Source organism: Sciurus vulgaris, assembly GCF_902686455.1.
Source record: "Sciurus vulgaris genome assembly, chromosome: 10".
NCBI classification, from domain to species: Eukaryota; Metazoa; Chordata; class Mammalia; order Rodentia; family Sciuridae; genus Sciurus; species Sciurus vulgaris.
This window is the reverse complement of record NC_136470.1, coordinates 77,992,136-78,019,317: the sequence shown is the minus strand read 5'-3', so window position 1 is coordinate 78,019,317 and position 27,182 is coordinate 77,992,136. Positions and strand designations below refer to the sequence as shown.

Genomic DNA, 27,182 nt, shown 5'->3' with positions numbered 1-27,182 from the left:
AGTTATAGTACCTGTAAAAATTACCTATATTTTGAGTCTTTTTCTTCATCTGTAGAAAATAGGGATGAAAACAGTATCTTAATCAAAATTTAGTGAGAATTAAATGAGACAATGCATGCAAAGCACTTATTATCATAAGATGACATCAGTAAGGTCATCATCATCTTCATTACCACTGATGTGATGACAACCACTATCACCTTCACTGGTTGCACAGACTATTCTGGCCTTTTAAGTAAGGGTTCTAGACATGTGGAAAAGCAACCTAATTACAGAATGATAAAGAATTATGGCATAGCTAGAAGATTATTTACCTTAACAGGGTCCAGCTAAGAAACAGGAAACAAAAACCCAATTATTTTAACATAGGTAATATAAAATAGGGAATTGGTTTAATGGGTGTTAAAAAACTAAAAAGGCAAAGTGGGAACATAAAGGTAAAATGGTGATAGTAACAGCAAGAAGCATATACCATATAGGGGAACAAAGAGCTAAGTTGAGCTTAGGAGAACCTAGAAGTCTAGAGGAAAAGTACCATAGATTTTTTTTTTTTTAAATTATAAACTCTCAGAAGATTTGCTTCTTAATGCAGTTCGAGAGAGATGAAAATCTTTTAAGAAAATGTACTTGGTCGAGCCATGCTTATTTTCAAATAGGACATTGTTAGGCAGTTGGTTAACTTTTAAGGTTGTCAAATGATAGAATTGCTTGAACACCTTCTGATTGGTAGTGGCTACCCAAGCACACAAAAAGAATCATTTAGTAATGTCTGCTATGTGAATTGCATGAAAGGGAACAGGGGAAGAATGGGTGTTTTTGTGAGGCTAAAAGTATGAATGAAATTCATCTCTCTTGGCAATTACATGGTTTCATTTTTTGAACACATATATTAAATATGTCCTGTGTGCACTGTTCTAGAGACCAAGCACAAGGAATGAACAGAGAAGAAAACCCTGCTCTTATAGACTTTATGTTAAAGTAGAAAACAGCTGGTAAATATAATTACTTAAAATATGTAGTTTCTGGAGGAAAAGTAATGAGAATAAAGTAGAAAATGTGTATATTTGTTTGGGTGGGTGAGAATAATAGGATAACTTAGAGGGGCTTCAACTTAAAGGTGATGTTTGGTAAAGACAGGAAAGAACTTAACGGAGTTGAACCCATGTGGATATCTAGGCAAGAGCATTCTAGGCAGACAGACAAATATCAGATAGATCTTAGGTGGAAGCATGTGTAAGATATTTGAAAAACCACAGGAGGGCAACTTGGCTGAAACAGTAAATGGAGAAGAGAAGACTATGTCTTCAGAAAGATAACGGGGCCTGGATCTTTAGTGACTTGTATAAGAGTGAGTAGAGTAGGGCTAATATGATTACTAGGGAACATTAAGGGCCCATTTTAAGTTAGTAGTCATGAAGTCCACTGTTAGACATGTTTCTCTAACCACATGCTGATAAAAATCAGGTTAAAGAAAGCACATTACAATCGATAATTTCATCCTTATTTATTAAGTAACCATTATATAAATTCAAGTTTTAGATCTTTGTTCATTTTAACATTTTAATGGTTTGCTCATCCTTTTACCAGTACTGCAAGATCATCAGCAAAATGCAGATAATCTTTTCATAATGAAGGAATCTGATACCTTAACTGAATATTATGAATCTTGAAAGTAGAAATAGTTTTATAAGCTACTATATCTGTCTGTATAAACTAGCAAATTTGTACCCATATTTCTATAAAATTAATTGCCAGGTCTGTTTTCCTTTTTTCCCTTTGCTTAAAACAAAAAAAAAAAAAAAATTTTATTGTAGGTTTGTGGGGTTTTTTTTTTTGCGGGGGGGGGCAGTACTTTGATTGAACCTAGGGACATTCTGCCACTGAGTTATATTCCCAGCTCTTTTATTTTTATTTTGAGACAGGGTCCACTAAATTCTTCAAGATGGCCTCAAACATGAAATCCTCCTGCCTCTGCCTCCCCAGGCATGAGAATTCAGGCTTGAGCCATTATGCTTGGCTTACAAAAAATGTAAGCCAAGCATAAATAAACCTTTATGGTTTATTTTAAAATGTCTAGTTCTATAAATAATTGCTTCTGAGATCGTTATGGCATGGATTTCATATGCATATGGTTCATATAATTTGTTTTGCCTTAACTGTATCAGTTTGTATTAAAGGTGTGTTTGCAGTGACAGTGACTGAAATGCATTTGAATTATACAAAATGAATTTAAGCCATGAAAAACTCCTTTTTCTGAAGATACAGTGATTTCCAAACAGAGTTTTTATAAAGCTACTTTGCTGTATTTTATTTTTCTATAAACATTCAAAAGGCTTGCAGGATTTTCTTGGTTTTTCTCTCGCTCTTCAATAACTTTTTTGACATTTAATCAGAGAACATTATTATAGCATAGTAGATTTGTAAACAAAGGATCAAAGAACATGGATTAAACATGTAAATTATTCATACAAAAACAAAATAAGGATTTTATTGACCAGTGGTGGCACTGTTCCTTGTTTACGATATTGATACCAAAAGATTTTCTAGTTCATTTATTTCATTTTTCCTACAAATGTGGTGTGATGATTTTTTAGACTTTATTGAATTTTTGTATATATTCTGAGCTCAGTTTATTCCATTCATGTAACACAATAATGTAAAATTAAGCATTTGATATCCTGGTATCATGATTTCAAATCTTCTTGGGAGTTTCATCTTATCTGAAAATCATTTTTGTTTTGATTTTTGGGTTTTTGTTTTATTTTGGTTTTTGTTTTGGCAGTTCTAGGGATCAAACCCAGAGTCTTATTATGCTAAATAAGTGCTCTACTGCTAAGCTACACCCCCAGCCATGAAAATCATTTAATAAATAATTTAGTGAGAAAAACTTTTAAAAATATATTTAAATAAGTCTTTAGCTCTCTTATGCCCAAGTCTAACTAGAGTATAATAAGTGATTTTTAGTTGCCATTGTGCGTATTATTCTTAACAATCCTGCTTTGTCATCAGGCATCAAGATACATCAACTCTACACCCCAAATCTGTTTTGATTTGACTGTTTGTCTGTTTTCATCATTATCACCATTCAACCTAAGCCACCAGTTACCTCAACTGGATTATCACAGCCTCATAATTGTCCCTTCTCTCTTCCTGTCAGGATTTATATGCACATAATAAAAAGCATTTTAGCTATTTTATGCAGAAATAGATTTCATGAAGACAGTAGCTTCACTCAATAAATACACACTTATTATTGATTGAATAGAAGTAAGGGAGGGTAGTACATGATCATAAATGTGGATATGCCATACACATTATGAACATGACTGTACCTAATGAGGCTTCACACCACTTTGATGAAAATCTACATTGTAAACACAGGTTCATAATGTTAAGATTTTAAAATAGATGTAAAATATAGAGTCATAAAGTTAAGAATCATTTAAAATTCATCGGTTTAAACATTTTTCAGGTAACTGTCAATTCGATGGCGGTTTTCAAAAGGTACTATTAAAATATGTATGATCTATCCAGTTATTTTACAGAAATATACAGTTTTCTACAGTATTCCTCGAGACAGTGTTAATATTATAACCTTTGTTGTCATGGAAACAAGTCTCTGAAGGCAGCCTCAGATGCTAATGATTACATGGTGTTGCTATGGATAGAAACTGCTAAGACTGTTGCTGGTCACATGGTCATGATTAAAAACAACAAATATCTCTTTGAAGCTGATTTTATTAAGTGACACAGTGGGACAGGATGATGACACAGTGGTCATTATTGTCTAATAATGAACTAATTATATAAGATTTTAACGTTTAAAATACTATTCTGAATTTCTTTTCTGAAATACTGGTTGTTCAATATTGTTTACTACTCTATATAATGGCTATTGTATATTGCTGCCTCAGTATGTTTTATATACATATATATGAATTATTATATTTAACATTTTCCAACTTAGAATCTTCTTTACACTGTTCCTCAGCATGTAACCATGCTCAGTCCTGTGCTCACTCATCCTCTTATCTCTTAATCTATTGTAAGATCTAACATGTGTGCCATTCCTCGTCAATCTTTATTTGATTATTATTTGTTTAGAGCTGTATTTGTTTCAAGTGAATCAAATGAATTACTTTATTCTCAGAAGTTTATCATTTGTGGCCTAGAAATTGTATGTGTTGACATGTCATTTACTTTTGAAGTATTTACTGCCTTAAAGAAGTGGCAGAAGCATTTATTCTTTTGTGAAGTGCTTACTCAGTGCCCTGTAGAGAGTGGGATGGGTTAAGATGTATGTTTGTTTTGGGAATTTTAAAAAACAGTATCTGGGTCCTTATCTAAAGAAGATGATTCCAGAAGAGGCTCAGAACCAGAAGGTTACTGAGGGGATAAACAGAAGATTAGTTTATCATGAAGGGTTTGAAAGCAACTACCAATGAAGAAAATTATCTGTGCTTATTCTTGAAGTTCGACATAAGCATGTTCCTTCTTTGCCTTATTTTCATATCAAATTATTAATTAGCTAATATCTTACTCAGTTTTTAAGACTGGAGATTATCGCTAAGAAAATAATTTACGGCATTTTCAGACATTTCAAAAATAACTTCTTTTGGTATTCAAACAAAAACCAATAAAGAGGTACAAGGAAACTTTAGAGGTGGAAGATGAATATCAATTTTTTAATAAATCTTTTTGTAAAAGTAAAGTTGAATTTTAAAAACTTCGGACAAGTTATTGATATTTTTATCAATAGACATTTATTTTTTGGTATCCTTAATTTGGGTTTATGCAGTATTTAATAATTAGATGTATCTTTGATAGAAATATCACAGAAGTGGTGTGCCCTCATTTCATCCTAGCAGATAGCATATAATTTTAGTTTGCCCCATAACTGGTGATGTTATCTTTAATATTTCTTGAAAGAACTATAATGATGATGTTCGCCAAATGATGATTTTTTAAATTCCATCCATCTACATTTTTTAGTTGGCATCAGTTGTAAGGAAATGCCCTCTCCTCTCTCCATTTGTTTATTCATGTATGTATTTATATCAGTATGGACTCTCGTATTCCTATTCATTGAGGTTTTTGCCACTGTTATTATTATTATTTATTTTGAGTCTCAGGTTGATTCCACTCTGGCCAGTGGCAGCCCCTTAATTGACTTCTGAGTTCTTTGTGATACCCCCATTATTCTTTGAACACTTTCTTATTTTCTGGCACAGCACAATATCTAGACTTGTCTTGTACTTGCTCAGTTCTAGCACTGGAAATCAGCCATTTCTTCAAGGACCCTATTTTTATTTTTTTATTGGAGAATAAAAAATCGAGAAGTAAAGACCAGGGTACTAGATATGTTCTTACTTTGGGGGTGATAAGTGTTACCTTTTTTTGCAGGTGGCAGAGGTAGGGAATACAAACACACATACACACACACACAATTTATGTCTGTATTTATTTTTGTATCTGTATGCATCAGAAGACATGTTACATCAGAACTTCTAATTTCTGTCTAAATTTTATGCTGATTTTCTCCCTTTCCATATTTATAACTCCCATTTTCTGACATGAGGAACCTCATTCCCATTATCCTTTATATACTTACTTAATAGTTCACAATCCCCTGTGTAAAAAGCATCTCCTATCACTCACTGCCCTAAGTGGACACCTTCCTTACTCTGCTGTAGCACCAATAGATCCCCCTTTACTCAACTAAGAACTCCAGACCTTATGCCAGGCCACTGTTACTGCCGTATAGATACTTTTCATCTCAGTTGAGTTTCAGCAGCACACATCAGGCTGCTTCCACTCTGCCCATAGACATCCACTCCCTCACCCTGCTCAGGCTTTAACACCCTATACCAGGCAGCTTTCTCTTCTCTGCTCCCAGCACACAGATGTTCCTTACCCTTCTTGAGATTCGAGGATGTGTACTTTTCTGTTCAATAAGTTGTTGCCTACAGCAAGGTCATGAAAGTATTTTGCCATATTCTAGAAACTTTATTTTGTTTACTTCACTCAATTATGTCAGTAAAACATGAATTACTTTTATGTATGGTTCAAAGTAGGTATCAGTATTCATTAGATTTGATATAGATCCAGTTGATCAATAACTAATTATTTTAGAACCATCCTTTCATGATTTATCATAAATTATAAGGTCATATAAATGTTGCAAAGAAAATTAATCACCTAAACTTAACTAATTTCATAATATGGAATTAAAGAATTTTTTTTCTACAAGGAACAGGGAGGGTATAAATGGTGATTAGAGTCCCCAGGGGCTTTATTCATAAGGTACTTTTAAAAAATTATGGTAAAATATATGTAACAAAATTATCATTTTAACTTTTTAAATGTACTATTGAGTGGTGTTAAATACATTCATAGCATTATACAAATATCATCACTCTCTATCTCCAGGATTATTTAATCATCCCAAACTGGGAACTGGTTTATAATGGAAACATTAGAGATAAGGAACCAGAGATATTAATGGTATATTGTTGCCTTAGTATTTGTATTTTATATACATGTGTTATATTTTGACATTTTCCAATTTAGAATCTTCTTATACAGTTCCCCAGAATTATACTTTCAATCCTGTACTCAAATTCTCCTTTTATCCCTTAATTTTAATCTATTATAAGAGCTAATAAATATGCCTGTTGAAATTTTTTTAAACAGGAAATCCTGGCATCTGGAATCCAGCAATTCTTTTCCCAATGTCCCAAAATAAGCTGAACTTCAGTGGTGAAATGAAGAGTGCTAATAGTCTTATAACATTGAGATTTGTAATATTTTAAAAAATAATTAATACAAAATATATTTCATCTTATTTTCTAGAGAATGCGATGGTAAAAAATAATTGTTTTTCTCTTCATATGTGCAGATCTTCTATCCCTCACCCTGCATTTATAACTTTACTATGTATTTATTGTTGACAATTGGAAAAATAGAATTCAAATTAAAGAAAAACCGGGGGGGGGGCTCTACTTATAATCTCAGAGGTTAACTTTCAGACATTTCTTTCCATTTTTTTATGCGAGTTTCATTTTTCCTCTTTTTACTTAATGTTATATAATAAACAATTTTCCATATTACTTATAAACTTGTTCTCTTACAGGTAATTTTTAATTGCTACATAATATTTATTCTTAAACAATTATCATTATTCCATCATTCAAACACTTTTGGATATTTAAGTATTCCACAGTTCCCCAATTACAAACAATGCTCAAGAGAATACCTGACAAGTATTTGCTTTAAAAATTATTCTATTAGGGTAAATTATTCAGTCAGCGTTTAGACATTTCTAAGGCTCTATGTATTTACTGCTAAATTGCTTTTTCTAAAGTTTGTGTAAATTTATGTATCTAACAGTAGGTGCAAGGACCTATTTCCATGCATTTAAAAAAGTTTTTTTTGTAACATTTTGTGGTGAAATACATAAAATTTATTGATGTCATCATATTTTTTGTCTTTTTGTGACTTGCATACTTATTTAACATAACGTCCATCCATATTTTAGCATATCAGAATTTCCTTCCTTTTTTGAGCCTAATATTTCATTTTATATACATACCACATTTTGTTTATCCATTAATCTGCTGATAGACCCTTGGTTTGTTGCCACCTTTTAGCAGTAGTGAATAATGCTGCATGAACTATTGGCATACAAACAACTGTGCCTTTGTTTTCATTTCTTTTGGGTATGTAGTTAGTAGAATTGCTGTCATATTCCATCAGTGAGGTTTTTGAGCAGCCACCAAAATGTTTTGCACAGAGGGCTATACCATTTTACATAGCTACCAGCAGTGTTAAGAGTTCTAGTTTGTCCACATCCTTGCCACCACTTGTTATTTTGTTATTGTGCTTTAAGTATAACCTTCCTAAGAAGGTGGGAAGAGGTTTATCATTGTAGCCTTGATTTGTATTTCCCCAGTGACTAATGATCTTAAGTATCTTTTCATGTCATTTCATAGCCAAAATGTCATTGGACACAACATGTCTTCTTTGCAGAAATGTCAGTTCAAGACTGTAACCCATTTTTTTGATTGGGCTATTTGTCTTATTGGGTTTCTCTTTATATATTTATATGTTCTGAGTATTAACCCTTATGAGATGGATGATTTAAGAGTATTCTGTAGATTTTCTTTTCACTTACTTGATAATTTCCTTTTTAAGGTTTTAATTCTGATGAAGTCTAAATGATTTCTTTCTTTTGTCAGTTATACTTTTGGTGTCATATCTAAGAATCCATTGCCAAAACCATGAATTTATTCCATGTTTTCTTCTAAGAGTTTTATGACTTTATACTTTATACTTTGTACTTTGAGTTAATTTTATACATGATGTGAGGTAGGTAGAGGTCCAACTTCATTCTTTTGCATGTGGATATCAAATTTTGTCTGCACACCATTGTTGAAGAAATTCCATGCATTTTTAATAAATTTCAACTGATTAGTGGACAAAAATATTCATTGTTACAGTTTTGTATTCATCAGTGAATATAAGCATAGTTTCAAGTGTCACAATTTAAATCTGTTAATTCATACTGTCCTTAAACTACTTGATTTTAGTGTTTTTTTAAACATGTCATTTGTGCAGTAGATATTTATTTAACTTATAGTAATTGTACCCTATGACAAAACACCTTTTATATGATCTACAGCCTAGAGTCTAAAAATAAGTAAATCAAGCAAATAAAGTTATTAAATATACATATCAAAACATGCTGGTTTAAATTATATCACTAGAGTACTCTATTCTTTTCTCTCTCTCTCCCTTTTTTTTTTTTTTTTGCCAGACCGTATCTGGCACATAATAGACAATCAGTGAATGTTAGCTAAATTAATGACTTATGTGGACAATTTTAGGCAGGTTATTACTATTCTTGATAGTAGAGATTAATAGTATATATTATTTAAAATTATGTACATTCAGTTTTGAAGTTCTTTGAATCTTTCGTCTTTGTATTTATTTATATACTTTCATAGTTTGCATTGTGGGCTAATAAAATGACTGAGTTCTTTAAATGCAAAAAGGAAAGTAATCAAATACATTTTGAATACTAGAAAAACATTTTATAATCTATGAAAACAAGTGTCTTTTCTCCTGGAGAAGAAGCAGTATTAAAAGTGATTACCTTTTATTATTTTTATGTACACACCTAAAGAATAGTCATAACTATAGAGTCTTTAAAATTATAATTGGTATATAATTATTTCTAAAATTTCTAGAGAACATTTTCTCATTATGTAACTTGTAATATTTTACCTACTTCCTAGTTATTCCTGAAAACTACAATTTATCTTTATGACACAACTTTCTGTTATGTTTTTTTCTTTGTTTTGGTGTTTTTCCTGATTTTTTGTCATTGATGATTTTTAGCCAACAGAAGCTGTTCCTCCCTCTTCTCCCACTGTCCCTGTGATCCCTGTTCTGCCAGTCCCTGCTGAGAATACTGTCATCCTACCCACCATACCACAGGTTTTTATTAGTTTTTTTTTTCTTTATAAAAATTTTATTTACTTTAAATGTTTTGTGTTCTTTTAAAACTGTTTTAACTTTTTGTTGTTGTTGTTAGATATGGTAATTTACTTTGGGCTTCATTGGGTAGTTTTAGGCAATTAAATATTTGGGATTTAATAACATAAAATGGGTTCAACATTTGCTGTTTTATTAGGCCTTATATGAAATAGAACATATTCTAAACATCTTCATAATATTGAATCTCCTTAAATTTGTTACCATACCTTTTATACTTGTAAATCTATTAAGAAGGGTTTTAAAAAATATTTTTGCTTTGGAAAATCTTGTTTAATTTCTAAAGATAATTTAAAAATTATATTCCTGATCTTGTGCTGGATATATCATTTTATGTAGCACTTTGTTTCCTAATGTGTCTTTATCTTCTTTAGAAGTATTCATCATTTTTCATTTGATTAAATAATATTTCACATTTATTAGTTAAAAATAATTGATGATATATCTAGAATATGTGAGGAACCTGTACTACCTTCATAACTTTTCTATAAGTAAAACTACTCCAAAATAAGCATTATTTCAAAAAATTTATATGTAACAGTTAAAAATAAAATAGTAACCGAATATCAAAGAACCTGATTATTTTTCATTTTTAGAGCCTATCTAGTTTCAAGGATTGGCTTATTGACATTAAATTCCTTTCCAACAGAGTTATCTAAAGTCAGGTTAATGGTAATATTAAGTATAGTATTGATAGTCTTTGGTGTAAAAGATCTCATTCTTATTTACAGTGTAAATTAATGTACACAGAATAACAACATGCTAGTTCTTTCTGCTAAGGATATAACTTCATCCTCTTTGTAATACCAGCCTCTTAAAGTGGAGCTTATTTCCACTCCAGAGTCAATTCTTAAAAAACAAAACAAAAAAGCAAAAAACTGGATGCTTTATTCCTTTATTTCTATCATTTATGTCATGAAATTGAGCTATCATGTAATTGAGACTTTGAAAATGCTTTAATGTTTCATGATTTCTTCTGATATTCAAACATGCATTTTGGAAGGGATTAGTTTCGTTCAATTTTTTTGTAACTATTCTAGTCATATATAGTAGCCCCTTTTTATCAAAGGCTTGGCTGCTGCAGTTCTAGTTACTCTCAGTTGACTATGTTAAAAAATATTAAATGAAAAGTTTCAGAAATAAAAACTCATAAATTAAAAAAACTCTTATTACAAGATATGGTTATACTTGTTCTATATGTCATTTGTTGTTAATCTTTTTTGTGACTAATTTAGAAATTAAACTTTATCATAGATAAAGAGTTTTTATAGGGTGAACTACTACTCATTGTTTCAGATATCTGTGGAACATCTTATAGCATATCCCTGGTGTTGTGGGTATTGTGAATACTAAAATGAATATAACATTGTCACTGTCCTCCAAGAGCCTACTACTGTCTGTACCAGAGACAAGTTAACAGATAACTCCTACTTGATGTGCAAGTAATTGTTTCAGAGGTGTTTCTAGGGAAAAACATCCTATTGCCCCTGGACTTTTCAAATTTCACAAAATATTTGAGTATTGAGTCTTGAATTATTGGATCATTATTAGTACTATCTAAAGCATGATCTGATATATTTTCATATTATGGATAATCTTAAATAGTATCCTGTGGATTATCTGAGTGAAACTTTTAAAGTTACAAACTAACACTTGAATGCCCTAGCTCTGTTTACTTTCTGGAGGTTTTTTGTTTGTTTTTGTTTTATTTTTAAATCATTTCATACTTACATAAAGTTGAAGAATTGTACAAAGGTACCCCAATTTTCCAGTTGTTAATAAATTTACTTACCATAGCTGATTTCTTATTTATATTCCTATGTATTTTGTTATGTTTCGAGAAACTAATATTTTGATACTAAATAAACAAGAATATTATCACAGTATAATGGGCTAAACTGGATAATTAACATTAATATAATGCTGTTGTCTAATCTGTAGACCTTAATTACATTTTGCCAGTTATCCCGGTACTAAGGAAAAAACACACAGAACAGATCCTTTGGCCTGACTAGTACCACACATTGCATTTAATTTCCATAACACTCTCATAGTACTCTCCTTTGATCTGGAGTAACCCCGCAATCTATCTTCAATCACAAGTATGGAAAAATAAAAAAACATGAAGCTACTTTTATTATAGAAAATCTTTCAGTTTGTGTTTCATGCATTTTCATAAGATTGAAGTCACATATTTTTACCAAATTAATTATTGTGGAAAAATCCATAGGACATAATATGTAGTTGTATTAAATACATTCATATTGTACATTCATTGCTGTTCTAAATCTCTAGAACTCTTGCAAAACTGAAACGCAGGGGCTGGGGAGATAGCTCAGTCAGTAGAGTGCTTGCCTTGTAAGCGCAAGGCCCCGGGTTTGATCCCCAGAACCGCCCCCCCCCCAAAAAAAAACAAACAAACAAAAAACAAACTGAAACGCAGTACTCATTAAATTGTAATTCCCCATTTCTCCTTTCCCCAACCACTGATATTCACTCTCTTTCTCTGATTTTGACTACTTGTTTGTCTTCTAGGACTGGTTTATTTCACTTAACATTATGTCCTCATGGTTTATCCATGTTTTAGTTCATATCAGAATTTCCTCTTTTTTTTTTTTTTTCTTTTTGTTTTATTTTGTTTTTATTACTTGTACTTGAACCCAGGGTCACTCTAATACTGAGATATATCCCCAGCTCCTTTTATTTTTATTTTGAGACAGGGTTTTGCTATGTTACTGAAAGTCTTAAATTGTTGAGTCTGGTCTTGAACTTGTAATCCTCCTGCCTCGGTCTCTCTCTCTCTCCTCTCTCTCTCCCCCCCCTCCCCCTCCCCCCCGTCCCCTCCCTCCCCCCCCCTCTCTCTCTCTCTCTCTCTCTCTCTCTCTCTCTCTCTCTCTCTCTCTCTCTCCTTTCTTTCTTTTCTTTTTGAGATAGGCTTTCCCTAAGTTGCTAAGGCTGGCTTTGAATTGATGATCCTCCCACCTCAGCCTTCAGAGCCAGTGGAATTACAGGTGTATGCCACTGTGCCCAACTCTTGTTTTCAAAGGCTACATTATATTCCATGTTTTGTACAATTGATACATACCTACCCACATATGTTGGTCAGTTTTTTGTTTCTGTAAAATACCAGGCAAGAACAACTTAGAGGATAAAAAGTGTTTTTGGGCTCACGGATTAAGAGGTTGGGTCCATGGTTGGCAGATTCCATTGTTCTGGGCTTGAGTTGAGGCAGAACCTCATGTCAGAGTGTGTGGCAGAGGAAAACTATTCACTCATGGTGACCACAAAACAGAGAGACAGCTTGAGGAGCCAGAGACAAGACATAGTCCCCAAGAACATGCCCCTAGTGACCTGCTTCCTCTAGCCATGTCTCACCTGCCTATGGTTACCACACAGTAGATCATTTAAATTTTTAATCTGTCAGATGTATTAATCCACTGACAATGTTACAAGCTCTTGTAATCTAATCTTTTCACATCTGAACATTGCTGCATTACCTAACCCATGAGCTTTGGAGGTGGTACTTTTCTAGATCTAATTCATAACACCCCATATTCCATATCTATTCATACTTCGAAGACAGTTTGATTCCCTCAACATTTTAGGTATGATAAATAATGCTGCTATGAACTTGGATGTAAAAATATCCCTTCAAGACACTGTTTTCAGTTCTTTGTAGTTTGTACCTAGAAGTAGAATGTGGCACTTCTTTTTTTAAGGAACCATCATGCTGTTTTCTATGGTGGTTACATCATTTTATGTTCCCAGCACAGTGCACGAGAGCTCCTGTTTCCCCACATACTCACCACTTGTTGTTTTTTGTTATCTTAACAGTAACCAGCCTTGTGGGTATGAGGTAGTATCTCATTATTGGTTTTGATTTACTTTCTCTAATGATTAGTGGTGTTAAACATCTTTCATGTACTTAGTGACCATTTGCATATCTTCTTTGGAACAATATCTAAACAATTTCTTTGCCAGATTTTAAATTGGGTTGTTTAGTGTTTTGTTGTTGAGTTTTAGGAGTTCTCTGTATGTTCTGGATATCAGTCTCTTACCAGAGATGATTTGCAATTTTTTTTCTATTATGTGATTGACTCTTGATTCTGTTGATAGTGTCTTTGATACACAAATTTAAAAATTTTTCACAAAATCAAATTTGTCTACTTTTGTTGCTGTGCCTTTCTGTCAAACTAAGGAAATCAGTGCCAAATCCAATGTTTTCTTCTAAGAATTTCAAATTTTTAGATTTTACATGTACTTTATAGATTGATTTAGGTTAATTTTTGTCTGTGATGTTTATTTCTGGATTCTTTTCTCTTCCACAGTCTGTATGTGTCTGTCTTTCTACCAGCAGTATTACTTTGCTTATTGCAATTTTGTATTAAGTTTTAAAATCAAGAAAGTGTAAATCAAATGGTTTTCTTAATTTCCTTTTTAGATTGTTCATTTTTAACAGAAATGCAACTGATTTTTGTGTGTTGACTATGTATCCTGGTACTTTACTGTATTCATTAATTAGTCTTAACAGTTTTTTTGTGGAATCTTTTTGTGGACTATCCGCTATGAGCATAGATAATTTTGTTTCCTCCTTCCCAATTTGAATGTCATATTTCTTTGCATATTGCTCTGACTACAATTTCGACTAAACAAGTAGTGTTATGTTGAATACTGTGGTAAAAAGTAGTCATTTTTGCCTTGTTCCTAATCTAAAGGAGAATCTCTTTAATTTTTCTGTTCTCTATTTTATCTCTGCTCTCCTCTTATTTCCTTCTTTATGTAGCTAGTTTTTGTTGTTGTTGTTTTGTTTGTTTTATTTTTGGAATGGGGGATTGAACCCAGGGGCACTTAACCTCTGATCCTCTTCCCCAGCCCTTTTTTATATTTTATTGAGAGGCAGGGTCTCGCTGAGTTGCTTAGGGCCTCGCTAGGTTGCTGAGGCTGGCTTTGAATTCGAAATCCTCCTGCTTCATCTTCCCAAGCCACTTGGATTACAGGTGTGTGCCACCATGCCCAGCCTGTAACTAGCTTTATGTATAGCTTCTCTTCCTTTTTCTGGGTCCTTAAGTTGTATTGTTAGGTTGTTGATTTGGTTTTGATCTTTAACACAAGTGTTTATACATACATTTCCTCCTTATATTATTTTCATTGTGTCTTGTAAACTTTGGCATATTGTTCTTTTGTTTTCATTCATCTACAAGTATTTTTCTAACTTTCCTTGTGATTTCTTCTTTGATCTACTGATTATTTAAGAATATGTTCTTTAATTTCAACAAATTGGTGAATTTCCCCATTTTTGTTCTGTTACTAACTGCATCCTGTTGTGGTAAGAGAATACACTTTGTATCATAGCTATCTTCTTAATTTTTTGGGACTCATTTTGCTGGCTATGGTCAAACTTAGAAACTGTTTCTTGTACCCTTGAGAAGAATAAATATCCTGTTGTTGATAGAGTTTTCTGAATGTGTCTGTAGATTTACTTGATTCATTATGTTATATTCATCTCTACTCTTTCCTTACTTTTTTTCTAGTTCTTCTGCCCATTATGGACAATAGGATAGTGGTGCTCAAGTTTCCAACTATTATTTTTGAACTATTTCTCCCTTTGGTACCTTCAATTTTTAAAAAAATATTTTTATGGATGGTTGCTAGGTACATAAATGTTTATAATTGTTATATATTTCTGAATTGAACCTTTTATTAATCTATAATCTTCTTAATCTTGTAATCTTTTTTATTTAAAGTTTACTTTGTTAGTGTATAGCCACCCTTGTTCTTTTTGATTTATTATTTGCATGGAATACCTTTTTCCATCCTTTACTTTCAACATATTTGTATCTTTGAACCTAAGGTGAATCAGTTACAGATAGCATGTAGTTGAGTCATTTATGTCTCAGCATGAAAATCTTTGACTTAATCTTACTTGTGTGAGTTCCTTGACCTTTTTGAATGTTTGTATTCATATCTTTCATCAACTTTGGGAAATTTGTGCTTATTTCTTCAAATAGTCTCTTTGCTCCTTTTTCACTTATCCTTACATATTCCACAGTATGTGTGGTGTTCTTCATGGTATCCCATAGACAACATGTTTGCATTTCTGTAATATTTTTTTTCTTTTTTCCTTTCTTTGCTCTTTGTTGATACTTCCATTTTTGTTGATGTATCCTTCTTTTTTTTTTTTTTTTTTTTACCTTGTCCATAGCTTTTAGGTATTTGAGGACATTTAAAATAGTTGTTTTAAAGTCTTTCTTTAGTAGATCTGTTATCAGGTCTTTTTCAGGAGCAGTTGAGTTGGTTTATTTTATTTTTTTTCCTTTGAATGGACCGTATATACATTCCTGTTTTTTTATATGCTTTGTAATTTTTTTCTTGCAGTCTGCATATTTGAATTTAATATGTAATAACTCCGGAAATCAGATTTTCCTCCAGGATTTTGTTAGTTATTGGTTTGTTTTTGTTTTTGATTTTTGTAAGCTGCCAAAAGTCAACCAGAGTTGTAAACTTTAGGTCTTCTCAGGTATTCCCAGGCCTGTGTGGTGACTTTCCAGTTTCCCCTATATATGTGGTCACTAATGTCCTAATTTTCATTGTAGAAGGTGAAAAAGATTTTGAAAAATGAAAGCAGGGTATTATAGTTTGGATCTAGAATGTGCTCCAAAGGCTCATGTGTTGAAGGCTTAACTGTAGGAGGTCTAGTTGAAGAAAGTAGGTCACTGTGGGCATGTCCTGTTCACAACCCCTGTGCTATTCCTTCTCCCCCGCCCTCTATTCTTCCTAACTGCTGTTAGTTGAGCAGCTCTGTTCTACCAAGTGCTCCCCACCATGATGTTCTGCCTTGTCTAATGCCCAAAATGATAAGGCCAAACGACAATGAACTGAAACTATGAATCAACGTAAATCTTTCCTACTTTCAGTTTGTTAATGTCAGGTATTTACTTATAACAATGGAAAGCTAACTAACACATAGAAAAAAAGGCCCTTGGAAGTCAATCCAGCCAGATGTGGGGAGGGGCTTACAATAATGGGGAGAGGTGCAAAAGCAGTGGCCCCTGCTTCTTTATCTACACCTATGTGATCAGAGGAAGCATTCAGCAGTTGAGAGCATAGATCTCTGATATTTGGTGGACAGAATCTTTTTTGCTCACCCGGACTCATGCAAGCTGTGTATAAACAGTTTTATGGAAACTACACAGTTAGCTGCCTGCCATAGGACTGACAGAGGCAGATGGATAGCTACTACTGTGCTAAAGCTGCAAGTGACAAAATTAACTGTTCAGGCCTTTACTTGGAAGAAGTTGTGAGCCTTGAAGAGAATCCAGCTTTTCCCAATACTCATATCAAATAGATTATGCCACTGAACTTGCTGTCTAGGTAGAAAACAGATTTATTGTTCTTCTTGCTCTGCCATCTTCCCAGAATCCACCTTATTTATTTTTACTTTAACCTACAGTGATCAACTCAGTGATAGAATTTAACTATTAGCACAATGTGTTTCAAATTAAAATCCAAGATTTATCTTGGGTTTGTGAGGTCTACATTTGAAAAACACTTGTTTTGGGAAGAAGAGAGAGACATTAAACAAATAATGTAATAAACCTTTAATAAATGCTTAGAAGGAGAAATACAATGTACCTTGTAAAAAATATTTTCTAAACTGTTAATTTTTGTCTATTTTAAAATAACTGGATCTTAGAATTATTTTAACACCTTTTTAAAAAACATTTTCGCCCTCTGAAATTTTGTAAGAGTGTTTTGATCTGTTAAAATAGTAATCACCCTAAGATCCTTTGTTAATGAAATAGTAAAAGTTGGATGAGCAAAATTATATTTCTTTAAGTGTTATTATTGATTTTTGGGTCAAATTCCTTAGGACTTGTTAGTACCTTCTTCTGGATTATCTTTTCCTTTTTGCTGCTCCTCTCCTCAGTCTCTAAATGACTTGTAGGACTTTATTGTCCACGTTGAAACAAATACACAGTGCTGTGTATTATTAGTTAATAATAATAATAGATAATCACTTGTATAGCTTCCAGTGATTTATAACATACTTCCTTTATATGACTTCTTGGAACCTCACACAGTACCTAGACTGAAGACAAATAGTCCAAAGTCACTGAACAATAAAGTGAGGTAGAGAAAAGCCTAGAACCAGTGTCACTTGAAGTGAGATTCAGGGAATGCTTTTTCTTCATTTGATTCTCACCACCTCCCCATGGTAGTGGGAATCATACCCAAAGCCTCAGGGGTTCTAAACAAGTGCTCTACCACTGAGCTACATCCCCAACCCATTTTAGTTTATTTCAAGACAGGGTCTCACTAAGTTGTCCAGGCTGGCCTCAAATTTGTGATACTCCTGTCTCAGCCTCTCAAGTAGCTGAGATTAAACATATGCATCACCACACCCAGCATCTTCATTTGAAGTAATTTACATATAGATTCTTTTCAGGTCTTTTTGTTGTTGTTTGATTTCTTGGTAAGTACAGTTTATATAACCTGTTCTTCTACCTACTGTCCTAGTTAAGATTCTCAAGATCTTAAGTGATTAGCTACTGTTGAGTTTTCTTATCTTTTACTTCAGCTACCTACCAGTCTGTATTTTCTGTAGCCAACTTTTCTGCTTACAGTCCTTCTGAAGCAGCCTGTCCTTTAGCTTTGCTGCTATCATTGTTTTAGGTTTGATGCTAGTATATTGTATTTTACCATCCAGGTCCCTTTGAATTTTGCTACCCCTTTCACTCCTATTCCCACCTTCACCAAAATGGAGAGGAATGGAATGCTACTGTATCAGATACCATTTCTGCATATATGAAGTTTAAAAATTTCAATTCAGTACGGAAAGTTATAGTTGATTCCAAGATTGATATTTTATTCCTCATTTACTAACACAGTCTTGGCTATTTTTATCTGAAAAACAACTCTGTAACTCATAATATTTCACAACTGCCTTAGCTCTGAACCCCTTCTAACTACGTATTTGACTCAATATGATTTACTTTACTTTTTATACAAAATTTCAAAAACTTTCAGATGTTAAGAACATTGTACAGTGAACTCCATGTATACCCATCACAAAACTATAACAGTACTGTCTTATAACTTGTTCTTTTTGTCTTCCTCTTCTATAATAACTTAAGCAGAATATAGTGAAGTTGCTTCATAAAGTTTTTTTAAATAAAGTAAAAGTTGTCAATTTAAGTAAGTGCATTATACCTCTGAAAAATGAATAATTTCAAATATTCATAAAATCTTAAATATCTGTACATTCAGTAGCTTTGCTTAAATAGCATCTTAAAAGTAGAAATTTTGTTCATTAGGGTTGATTTTCACTGAATCATTCAAAGGTTGACTGTTTAATGGTAGGGTTGAATATGTAGTGGTTAATGTTATGTATGTGTATATATATATAACAAAATATTAACTCCTCATTCTTAACCTTCCACTTTATGTAACCTGAATGCAAAGCATATAATTGTTTAACCTTGAAACTGTTTTCTTTACCTATTTTGTCATATGATCATTCAGATGTAGTACTTTGCTGAAAATATTATCTCATTCAAATTCCAAATATTCACATTTTAAAGGCCTATGCATTTTGGAAGAAAACTTATTTTGTACTATAGTGTTCTATCATACAGCTTTCAATACAGTTCTTTAGTTATTTGAAGAATTATTAATGTTTATAAGCATAACCTCTAAAGTTTAAAAGATAGTCATCTTAGTCTATGAAAATGTTGTTTGACTTCATTGACTTACTACTTTTATAATAAATATGCAGAAGAAATAATTTTGAATGGTATTATATTAGTTTTCTGATATTTCTTTTCATTTGATCTTAAATTTTATTTTTTAGTATCATTCAAATAAAAATCACTTCTAACTTAGCCGGAAATTCAAACTTTTTCATTTCATCTTGTTCATTATTCTACTTGGATTTTTGTGCATGACAAACCATTATTATTCCATGAGTGGCCTAGAATAGCAGTTGGGGTCAGTAATTTCAGCCAAAAGTAGTTGGGGGCTTTTACATTGAGGAGGGATTTCAAATTCTCCTGAGTTTGTGATTAATTTGTTTCTATGACAGCTTTTCCCCTCCTGCTCTGCCATGCTCAAACATAATGTGGGGGAGAATTTTTTTTCTGGATAATAAAATGATTGGAATCTACATGAAATCATTGGAAATAGAAAACCTGGGTTTCTATAGAAAAATTATTTTTGATACATTAAAGAGTATTTATGGATTTTTTGAGAAAGCTATGGTGGACTTCTTTGCAAATCTTAAAATTAGGTCTGTTTTAGCAGAAACAGCAATTTATTTCTCAAAAGTAAATCTAATATAACTGTATACCTGATTTTTTTCCCATTTGATATTAGAAACTACTCATTATATAGAGAACTCACATAAAATTGTCACTTAAGAAATAGCAAAAATTTCAAATGGTTTAACATTTGTGAATAATATATGCAACGATTTTATTTTCTTGTTAAACTAATACATTTATAATATTTTCTTAAAGGCAAATCCTCCTCCAGTACTGGTTAATACAGACAGCTTGGAAACACCAACTTATGTAAGTTCCATTTCCTCCTTCTTACTTTTAAATAATTCCTGTTCCGTTTTTAACATACATACAAAGATCACAGCATTTTCTCTAATACATTTTGCTTAAGACATACTACCACAATATACTATACTAATAATTACTGTAATAAGTGAAGCAGTATTTAGTTGCCTTTCTTTTTCATACTTACACAAAGCAAAAATGTTGAAATAGAAATCATGGTTTATTTCTTAGAAACAAAGATCTGACCAACAGATAAATGAAAAATGATCAATATCACTAATCATCAGGGAAATGCAAATTAAAACCTTTTTTGGTGACTGTTATCAAACAACAAGATAACAGGTATTGGTAAGAATATGGAGAAAAGGGAAACTTGATACAGTATTGTGATTATAAATTAATAACAACCTTTTTAAACAGTACAAACAAGTCTCAAGAAAGTTAAAGTTAGAACAGATTCTCCAGCAATCCTGTTTCTGGGTGTATAGTCAAAGGAAATGTCATTATGATATCAAAGAGATTTCTGCACTCCTGTGTTCACTATGGTATTATTCACAACAGCCAAGATGTTGAAACAACCTAAATGTCTGTCAGGGGACAAATAGATAAAGAAAATGTAATGTATACACAGTGTAGTGCTATTTAGTGTTAAAAAAAAAAAAAAAAAGGAAATTTCTGCCATTTGTTATAATGGCATTAAACCTGGAGGACATTATGCTAAGTAAAATAAGCCAGGCATAGAAAGACAAATACTGCATTGTTTCACTTATATATGAAGTCTAAAAAAGTAAAATTCAAACAGAATAGAAAGGCAGTTACCAGGGACAAAGGATTGGAGAGATGTTGGTTAGAGGATATACATTTTTCAATTAAGTGGGTCACTATGTTGCACACATGTAATTCCAGCAACTCAGGAGGCTGATGCAGGAGGATTGCAATTTTTTTTAATATATATTTTTTAGTTTTATGTGGACACAATACCTTCATTTTATTTTTATGTGCTGCTGAGGATCGAACCCAGGGCCTCAGGCATGCTAGGCAAGCTCTCTACCACTGATCTACAACCCCAGCCCCAGAGGAGTGCAAATTTTTTTTTTTTTTTTTTTATTGTAAACAAATGGGATACATGTTGCCTCTCTGTTTGTACATGGCGCAAAGGCATACCATTTGTGTAATCATAAATCCACATACAGTAATGTTGTTTGATTCATTCTGTTATTTTTTCCCTTCCCCCCACCCCTCCCACCCCTCTTTACCCTCTATACAGTACTTTCTTCCTCCATACTTGCCCCCCTCCCTAACCCTAACTCTAACCCTAACATTAACCCTTCCCTCCCCCCCTTTATGTGTCATCCTCCACTTATTAGCGATATCATTCGTCCCTTGGCTTTTTGAGATTGGCTTATCTCACTTAGCATGATATTCTCCAATTTCATCCATTTGCCTGCAAATGCCATAATTTTGTCGTTCTTTATGGCTGAGTAATATTCCATTGTGTATATATACCACAGTTTCTTTATCCACTCATCAATTGAAGGGCATCTAGGTTGGTTCCATAGTCTGGCTATTGTGAAAGAGGAGTGCAAATTTGAGGCCAGCCTCAGCAACTTAGTAAGACCTGTCTCAAAATAGAAAATAAAAAGAGCTGGGGATGTAACTCAGTGGTAGAGTGCCCTGGGTTCAATCCCAAGTACCACAAAAGGTAAACTAATTAATTTAAAAAAATAAAATTTCAGTTAGATTGAAGGAATAAGTTTTGGAGATCTTTTGTACAATGTGGCAATGAGTTAATAATGATGCAAGGTATACTTGAAATTTGCTAAGAGAATGGGTATGAAGTATTCCCAGCACCAACAAAAAAGAAAAAGAAAATTAAGCTTATGGTAATGTACTCTTGCTCCTTAGTAGCCCAAGTTGGATGTGTTTAATATTACTGAAATGTCTTTATACTTGAAATTAGCAGACAGTTTCAAGAATTGAGGATCAAGAAATAAGGTTACTTGAAGTTCATATGACCTTTTCACTTGTCACCTTTTAGAATCCATGCTCCTTGGAAACCTACATTATAAGTTGGCATTAAATTAAGCACCAAGGACATTTACTAAGCACCAACCTTATAAGGAGACTGAATGGTGAAAAATCTTAAATTCCTTAAAGTAAAAATTATAAACCCTCAAGTACCAAAATGTTACATGTTAATACCTGATGGGCTTTATAAGTGCATTCAATTGGAAATCTTTTCCAAAACAAAATTCAGACTATTTAGAAATAAACAGAAATGAAGCCTAATGTGGCAGTTGTGAGATTTGACCAAAACCGTATGCCAAGGAATATTTATAAATTTTAATGTTTTTAAAAACAGAAAAGAGTTTACATAAATGAATTGGGCATTCGACTCAAAAAGCATTTTTTTAAACCCAAAGAAAAAATAAGGAATTATTAAAAATAAAAGTAGAAAGTAATATTTTAGAATGTAATAGATTCATTTATACGTTAAAACCAATTAGAGATAGATAGATTTAGCAAGTCCTATTAAGAAAACATAAAGATGATTTTTAAAAAATGAGTGTATAGGTCTGGGGTTGTGGCTGAGTGATAGATGGGGCATGTGTAATGAACCGGGTTCGATCCTCAGCAACCACAAATAAATAAATAAATAAATAAATAAATAAATAAATAAATAAATAAATAAATAGTCCTTCAACAACTTAAAAATATATATTTAAAAAAGTATAGCTGAATATAATTTTTTTCTCTTACACAAAAAGGACTTCCATTTATGTTGAATAGGATATGCACACATGTATCCTCCCATATCCTAGATTCATACTGATGATATATTAAAAATTATATAAATGCTTTTATAATGTGTACTCTCTAAAACAAGAGAAGAATGTCTTTAGGTGAGAAGAAAGTTGAATCAAAGTAGTAATTGGGTTTGACTCCATGAGAAACACAAGAAGTAAGAACTCAAAAGGATAGTAGAGATGGATTTCAAAAGTCCCTGAGAAAAAATTTCCAGCCCCCTCTGCTAGACCTTTAGAGGTTCCTTCCCTGTAGTACAATGAAGAAAGCAAAGTGACCTGCATGGGTTTCAGTATTTGTGTTGAATTTAATTGTTTGATATTACAATGACTCCTCTGTTACTTGCATAACAAATACCCAAAAACCTAGTGGTTTAAAAGAACCACAATTCATTGTTTCTTATGATTTTCTGAGTTAACTGTTTAGTTCTTCTGCCCATAGTTTTGAATGGGGCACTGGAGAAGACTGGAAGATTAAAAATAGCCTCATTCTGTCTGGGGATATAGTTTAATTGGTAGAGTACTTGGGTTCAATCCCCAGCACTGCCAAAAAAAAAAAAAAAAAAAGTCTCATTTGTGTGGCTGGCAGTTAGGGCTGGCTACTGATTACAAGTGTAACTAGAGCTCTTGGGCCAAGGTCCTTCTTCATTTCTCATAGGTTGATTGAATTTCCTTATGCCATAAGTGCTGGGTTCTAAGAAACCCATACTAAGACAAAGGCAAATATTACAATGTATCATATGACATGACCTAGCCTCAGAAATCACACATGGTCATTTGTGCCACATTTCTTTTTATGAAAAATAGTCACAGTGCTTGCCTAGATCTAAAGGAAGGGGAAATAAACCTTACTCTTAATGGTAGACTAATTTATTCACATTGCAAAGAGTAAATGGGATGGAAGATGTAAGAAAGACATCTTCAGAAATGTAATTTATCACTATTTCCTTTGATTTTGCCTAACCTGGTATCGGTAGAAATTTTAACTCAAGTATTCAAATCCAGGTTAATCTGGGTCCACATACTTCCTTCCCTCATTACAGGAGTTAGTTCTTTCAGGAGAGAATAGGGAATGAAGTTGAAGGGGAATAGTAGGTGAGCAAGATCTTGGATGGTGAATCTGACTTAAACATGAAATATGGAAGTGAAATTTGTGGCAGAGGTAAGCATAAAAGTTCAGGCATGGAGGTGGGAAATTGTAGGATATGTAATGGGAAGACCAAGTCATTCAAATTAGATATGTGAGGAGCATGAAGAGGGTGAGATTATGAAGGCAATTGGTAGAGTGGGGTCAGTTCATACAGAACCTTGATTACCAAGCCCTGAAGTTTGAATATTTCTAACAAGGGAGTTTCTGAACAAGTATTTAAATAGAGGAAGTGTGTTATTAACCTGAACTTTAAAAAGATCCATCTGTTTAAAACAATGATTTGGCAGTAAGCACTTGGTAGATTACATTTAGTGGCAGAGTTCCAGAGGAGGGTAATCAAGGCTTGAGTCAAAAGTACTGGCAATGAGAATGAAGAGGTAATGACTTTCAGAAAAGTTGAAGTATTTGAGTTAGAAAGAACTAGCAGCAATTAAATATGTGGATCAAGGCATAAGACGCAAGAGTTCAATAATAGTAAAGCTGAATGTACCTTCTGGTCTGTGAAAGTCATGATACTGTGAATGTTGATTCAGGCACGTTTATACTCCTCCAGTCCTTGAAATGAAGCTGTATTATTTGTTCATTCTCACAATTAACAGGTTTTCATTAGTAAATCATGCAAAAATTATCTTGCCATTTCAGATTTTTCACTTTGAATTTCTGAGCTGCTTCTCTTTTCCCTCATTAGGTTAATGGCACTGATGCAGATTATGAATATGAAGAAATTACACTTGAAAGGGTAAAGACTATTAATTACCTTAATCTATTGTTTTAAAGAAACTTTTTAATACTCTGCTCAATCATATAGAATCCAAGGGAAATAATTTTTCAAAACAGGGAAAAGTAATGTTTTCTTTTGTAAGTTCATAAATCATAAAGTTAATTGTGGTATTTTCAGAACATGTTTCTTTTCTTTTAATATCCCTTTTTAAAATAAATTTTGTTTTAAAATACTTTTAGATATACAGACAAGTTGTGTGGATAATAGAAATTTCCCGTTTACCCTGAACTCAGGTTCCCAATTGTTAACATCTTACATTATTAAAGTATATTTGTTTCAACTAGTGAACCAATATTTATGCATTGTTATTGACTGAAGTCTATACTTTATTCATAGTCCCGTAGTTTTTATGGTTTTCTTTTTTAGGGTTTCATCCAGAAAAACACATTTCATTTTGTTATGTCTCTTTAGACTCCCTAGATGATAACTAGTTTACCAAAATATTTTTGTTTTTGTTATTTAAATGCCTATGATAAAATATTATTAATTTTAAGTAAGTGCTATGCAGGTAACTAGCATTGCATCAGTTTTCTTTCCAAATAATAGCCGTAATTCTAATGAATGAGTTCATAAGGGTATAATTTAGATGTATAAAATTTCATAAGATATATTTTCCCTTAAGAATATCTGCACTTAGGTGTGTTGGATGTAGCTAGAGGTATTGTGACTGCCTGCCATGTGCAAAACCTTGGGCTCAGTCCCCAGCGCTAGGAGGGGAAAAAAATCTGTGTTCATTTTATTTTGCATTTTAATCATGCACCCTTGTCTCACCAGCAGTTTGGGAAAATTCAGTGTTCACACAACTAAATTTCTTAAGTAATTAAATGTTTGCATATTTAAAACTAATATCTTAGATAATTAAATTTGTTCATGTTTGAGGCTAGAATAGACTCTGAGGGAAATAAATAGATCTGAGAGTCATGTAATGTATAATAGATCTCTATTGTCTACTGCTTAAATTCAGGACACCTACTTAAGTTATGTGGATGTCTTGAGTAATGTTCAAGTAAGCACAGTATTAATGTATTTTCCATATTTTAATATGGTATTTTGTAACATTGCTTACTTTTTAATTTATTCTTTTTTCATCTTTTCCCAATGCCTTCTAAATTCCTTATGTTTAGTTAGGACTAAAATATTGTTTTTTCCTTGTTTGAAGATTGAATACCTAAATAAAGTTGGTAATCTTCCCACAATCTCTTGGTACTGTTGCTGAGATTCTAGTAACTCTTCAAAGAATTAAGACTGAAAAACGTATTTTTTAAATTAAATTAGAATTTAAAGACAAATGATGATAGATTTAATACTAACAGTTAAGTATTTAAACTATTTAATACTAACAGTTAAGTAATAGGTCTGTATATATTCATTTACTTGAATTGCCTGGAAGCTAGAGTTAGAACATTTTTGAAAAATAAGTATTTCTTGGATCTCTTTTCCTTGAAGACCCTTTAAACCAGTAGAACCCTCTGTGAAGAACTACTATTCAGAAATTCCATTTCTCTAGTTCGTAAAGCAAACAGAAAGTAGAGTTGCTTTGTCAAGATTTATTTGCTTATCAAGAAAGCTCACCATTGTTTTAAGTTCTCAGGGTGGGTTTTTAGTACTAAAAAACATAATAAAATCTTTTGATAGTCAGGTATATTGGTTAAACATGTCAAGGATTGATGGCAGCTGTTACTTAGCAGCTCCAATTTCATCATTTTAGAATAAGCTTATGGTGAAGCTAGCTGAAGAAAAGCACCACTGCCACTCCTTTTTTAAAAGACTGAAATATAATATATTGGTTTGATCTACTCAGAAGTAATGGTGTAGAAAGATCACTTCAGTGTTGGTCTCTTAGGAGAGATTTGCCCTACCAAGCTTGCATGAGTTACAGTCTAAAAGAAAGAAATTTTCAGCGATACCTCTGCAGATAGAAAATTAATCCAAGGACAAATCCACATACTTTTAAAGAGAAAATTGTAGAATAGCCTTTAGAAGTATTAGTACCAGTACATTTTCTTCAGCCTCACCTACTAAGCAGTAATGCCTCTGAAAGATCTTATATTGTCTATTTAATTTAGAACCTTCATATTACCCACACATATATGTTTTTATGTTGTGTTCCCTATCTTAGTACAGTCTCTAGGTCCTACAATGACAGGAACCTGTCAATAAAAATAATTGTTATTATCTTGACTTTTTTTTCCTCTTCCCAGGGAAATTCAGGGCTTGGTTTCAGCATTGCAGGTGGTACAGACAACCCACACATTGGAGATGACTCAAGTATTTTCATTACCAAAATTATCACAGGGGGAGCAGCTGCCCAAGATGGAAGATTGCGGTAT

The 27,182-nt window shown here is 32.6% G+C and overlaps 1 protein-coding gene and 1 long non-coding RNA gene across 21 annotated transcripts in view; one reads left to right on the top strand and one right to left on the bottom strand.

Annotated features, from left to right (window-relative positions):
* The window catches only part of DLG1 (discs large MAGUK scaffold protein 1), a 243,992-nt gene that overhangs the window by 121,770 nt on the left and 95,040 nt on the right, over window positions 1-27,182 (top strand). For 14 of the 20 annotated variants that reach the window (XM_079156167.1, XM_079156168.1, XM_079156165.1 and 11 more), the window contains 4 exons: window positions 9,400-9,498; window positions 20,070-20,123; window positions 24,760-24,810; window positions 27,054-27,178. In XM_079156167.1, coding sequence (XP_079012293.1) covers window positions 9,400-9,498; window positions 20,070-20,123; window positions 24,760-24,810; window positions 27,054-27,178 — 329 coding nt within the window. The remainder of the gene's footprint in view (window positions 1-9,399; window positions 9,499-20,069; window positions 20,124-24,759; window positions 24,811-27,053; window positions 27,179-27,182) is intronic. The other 6 variants (XM_079156162.1, XM_079156161.1, XM_079156166.1 and 3 more) reach the window with 1 other exon arrangement.
* LOC306671085 lies at window positions 5,478-7,463 on the bottom strand. Its single transcript, XR_013766581.1, has 2 exons — window positions 7,119-7,463; window positions 5,478-7,075 (listed from the first exon to the last, which is right to left on the bottom strand). It is a non-coding gene; the product is annotated as an uncharacterized lncRNA (long non-coding RNA).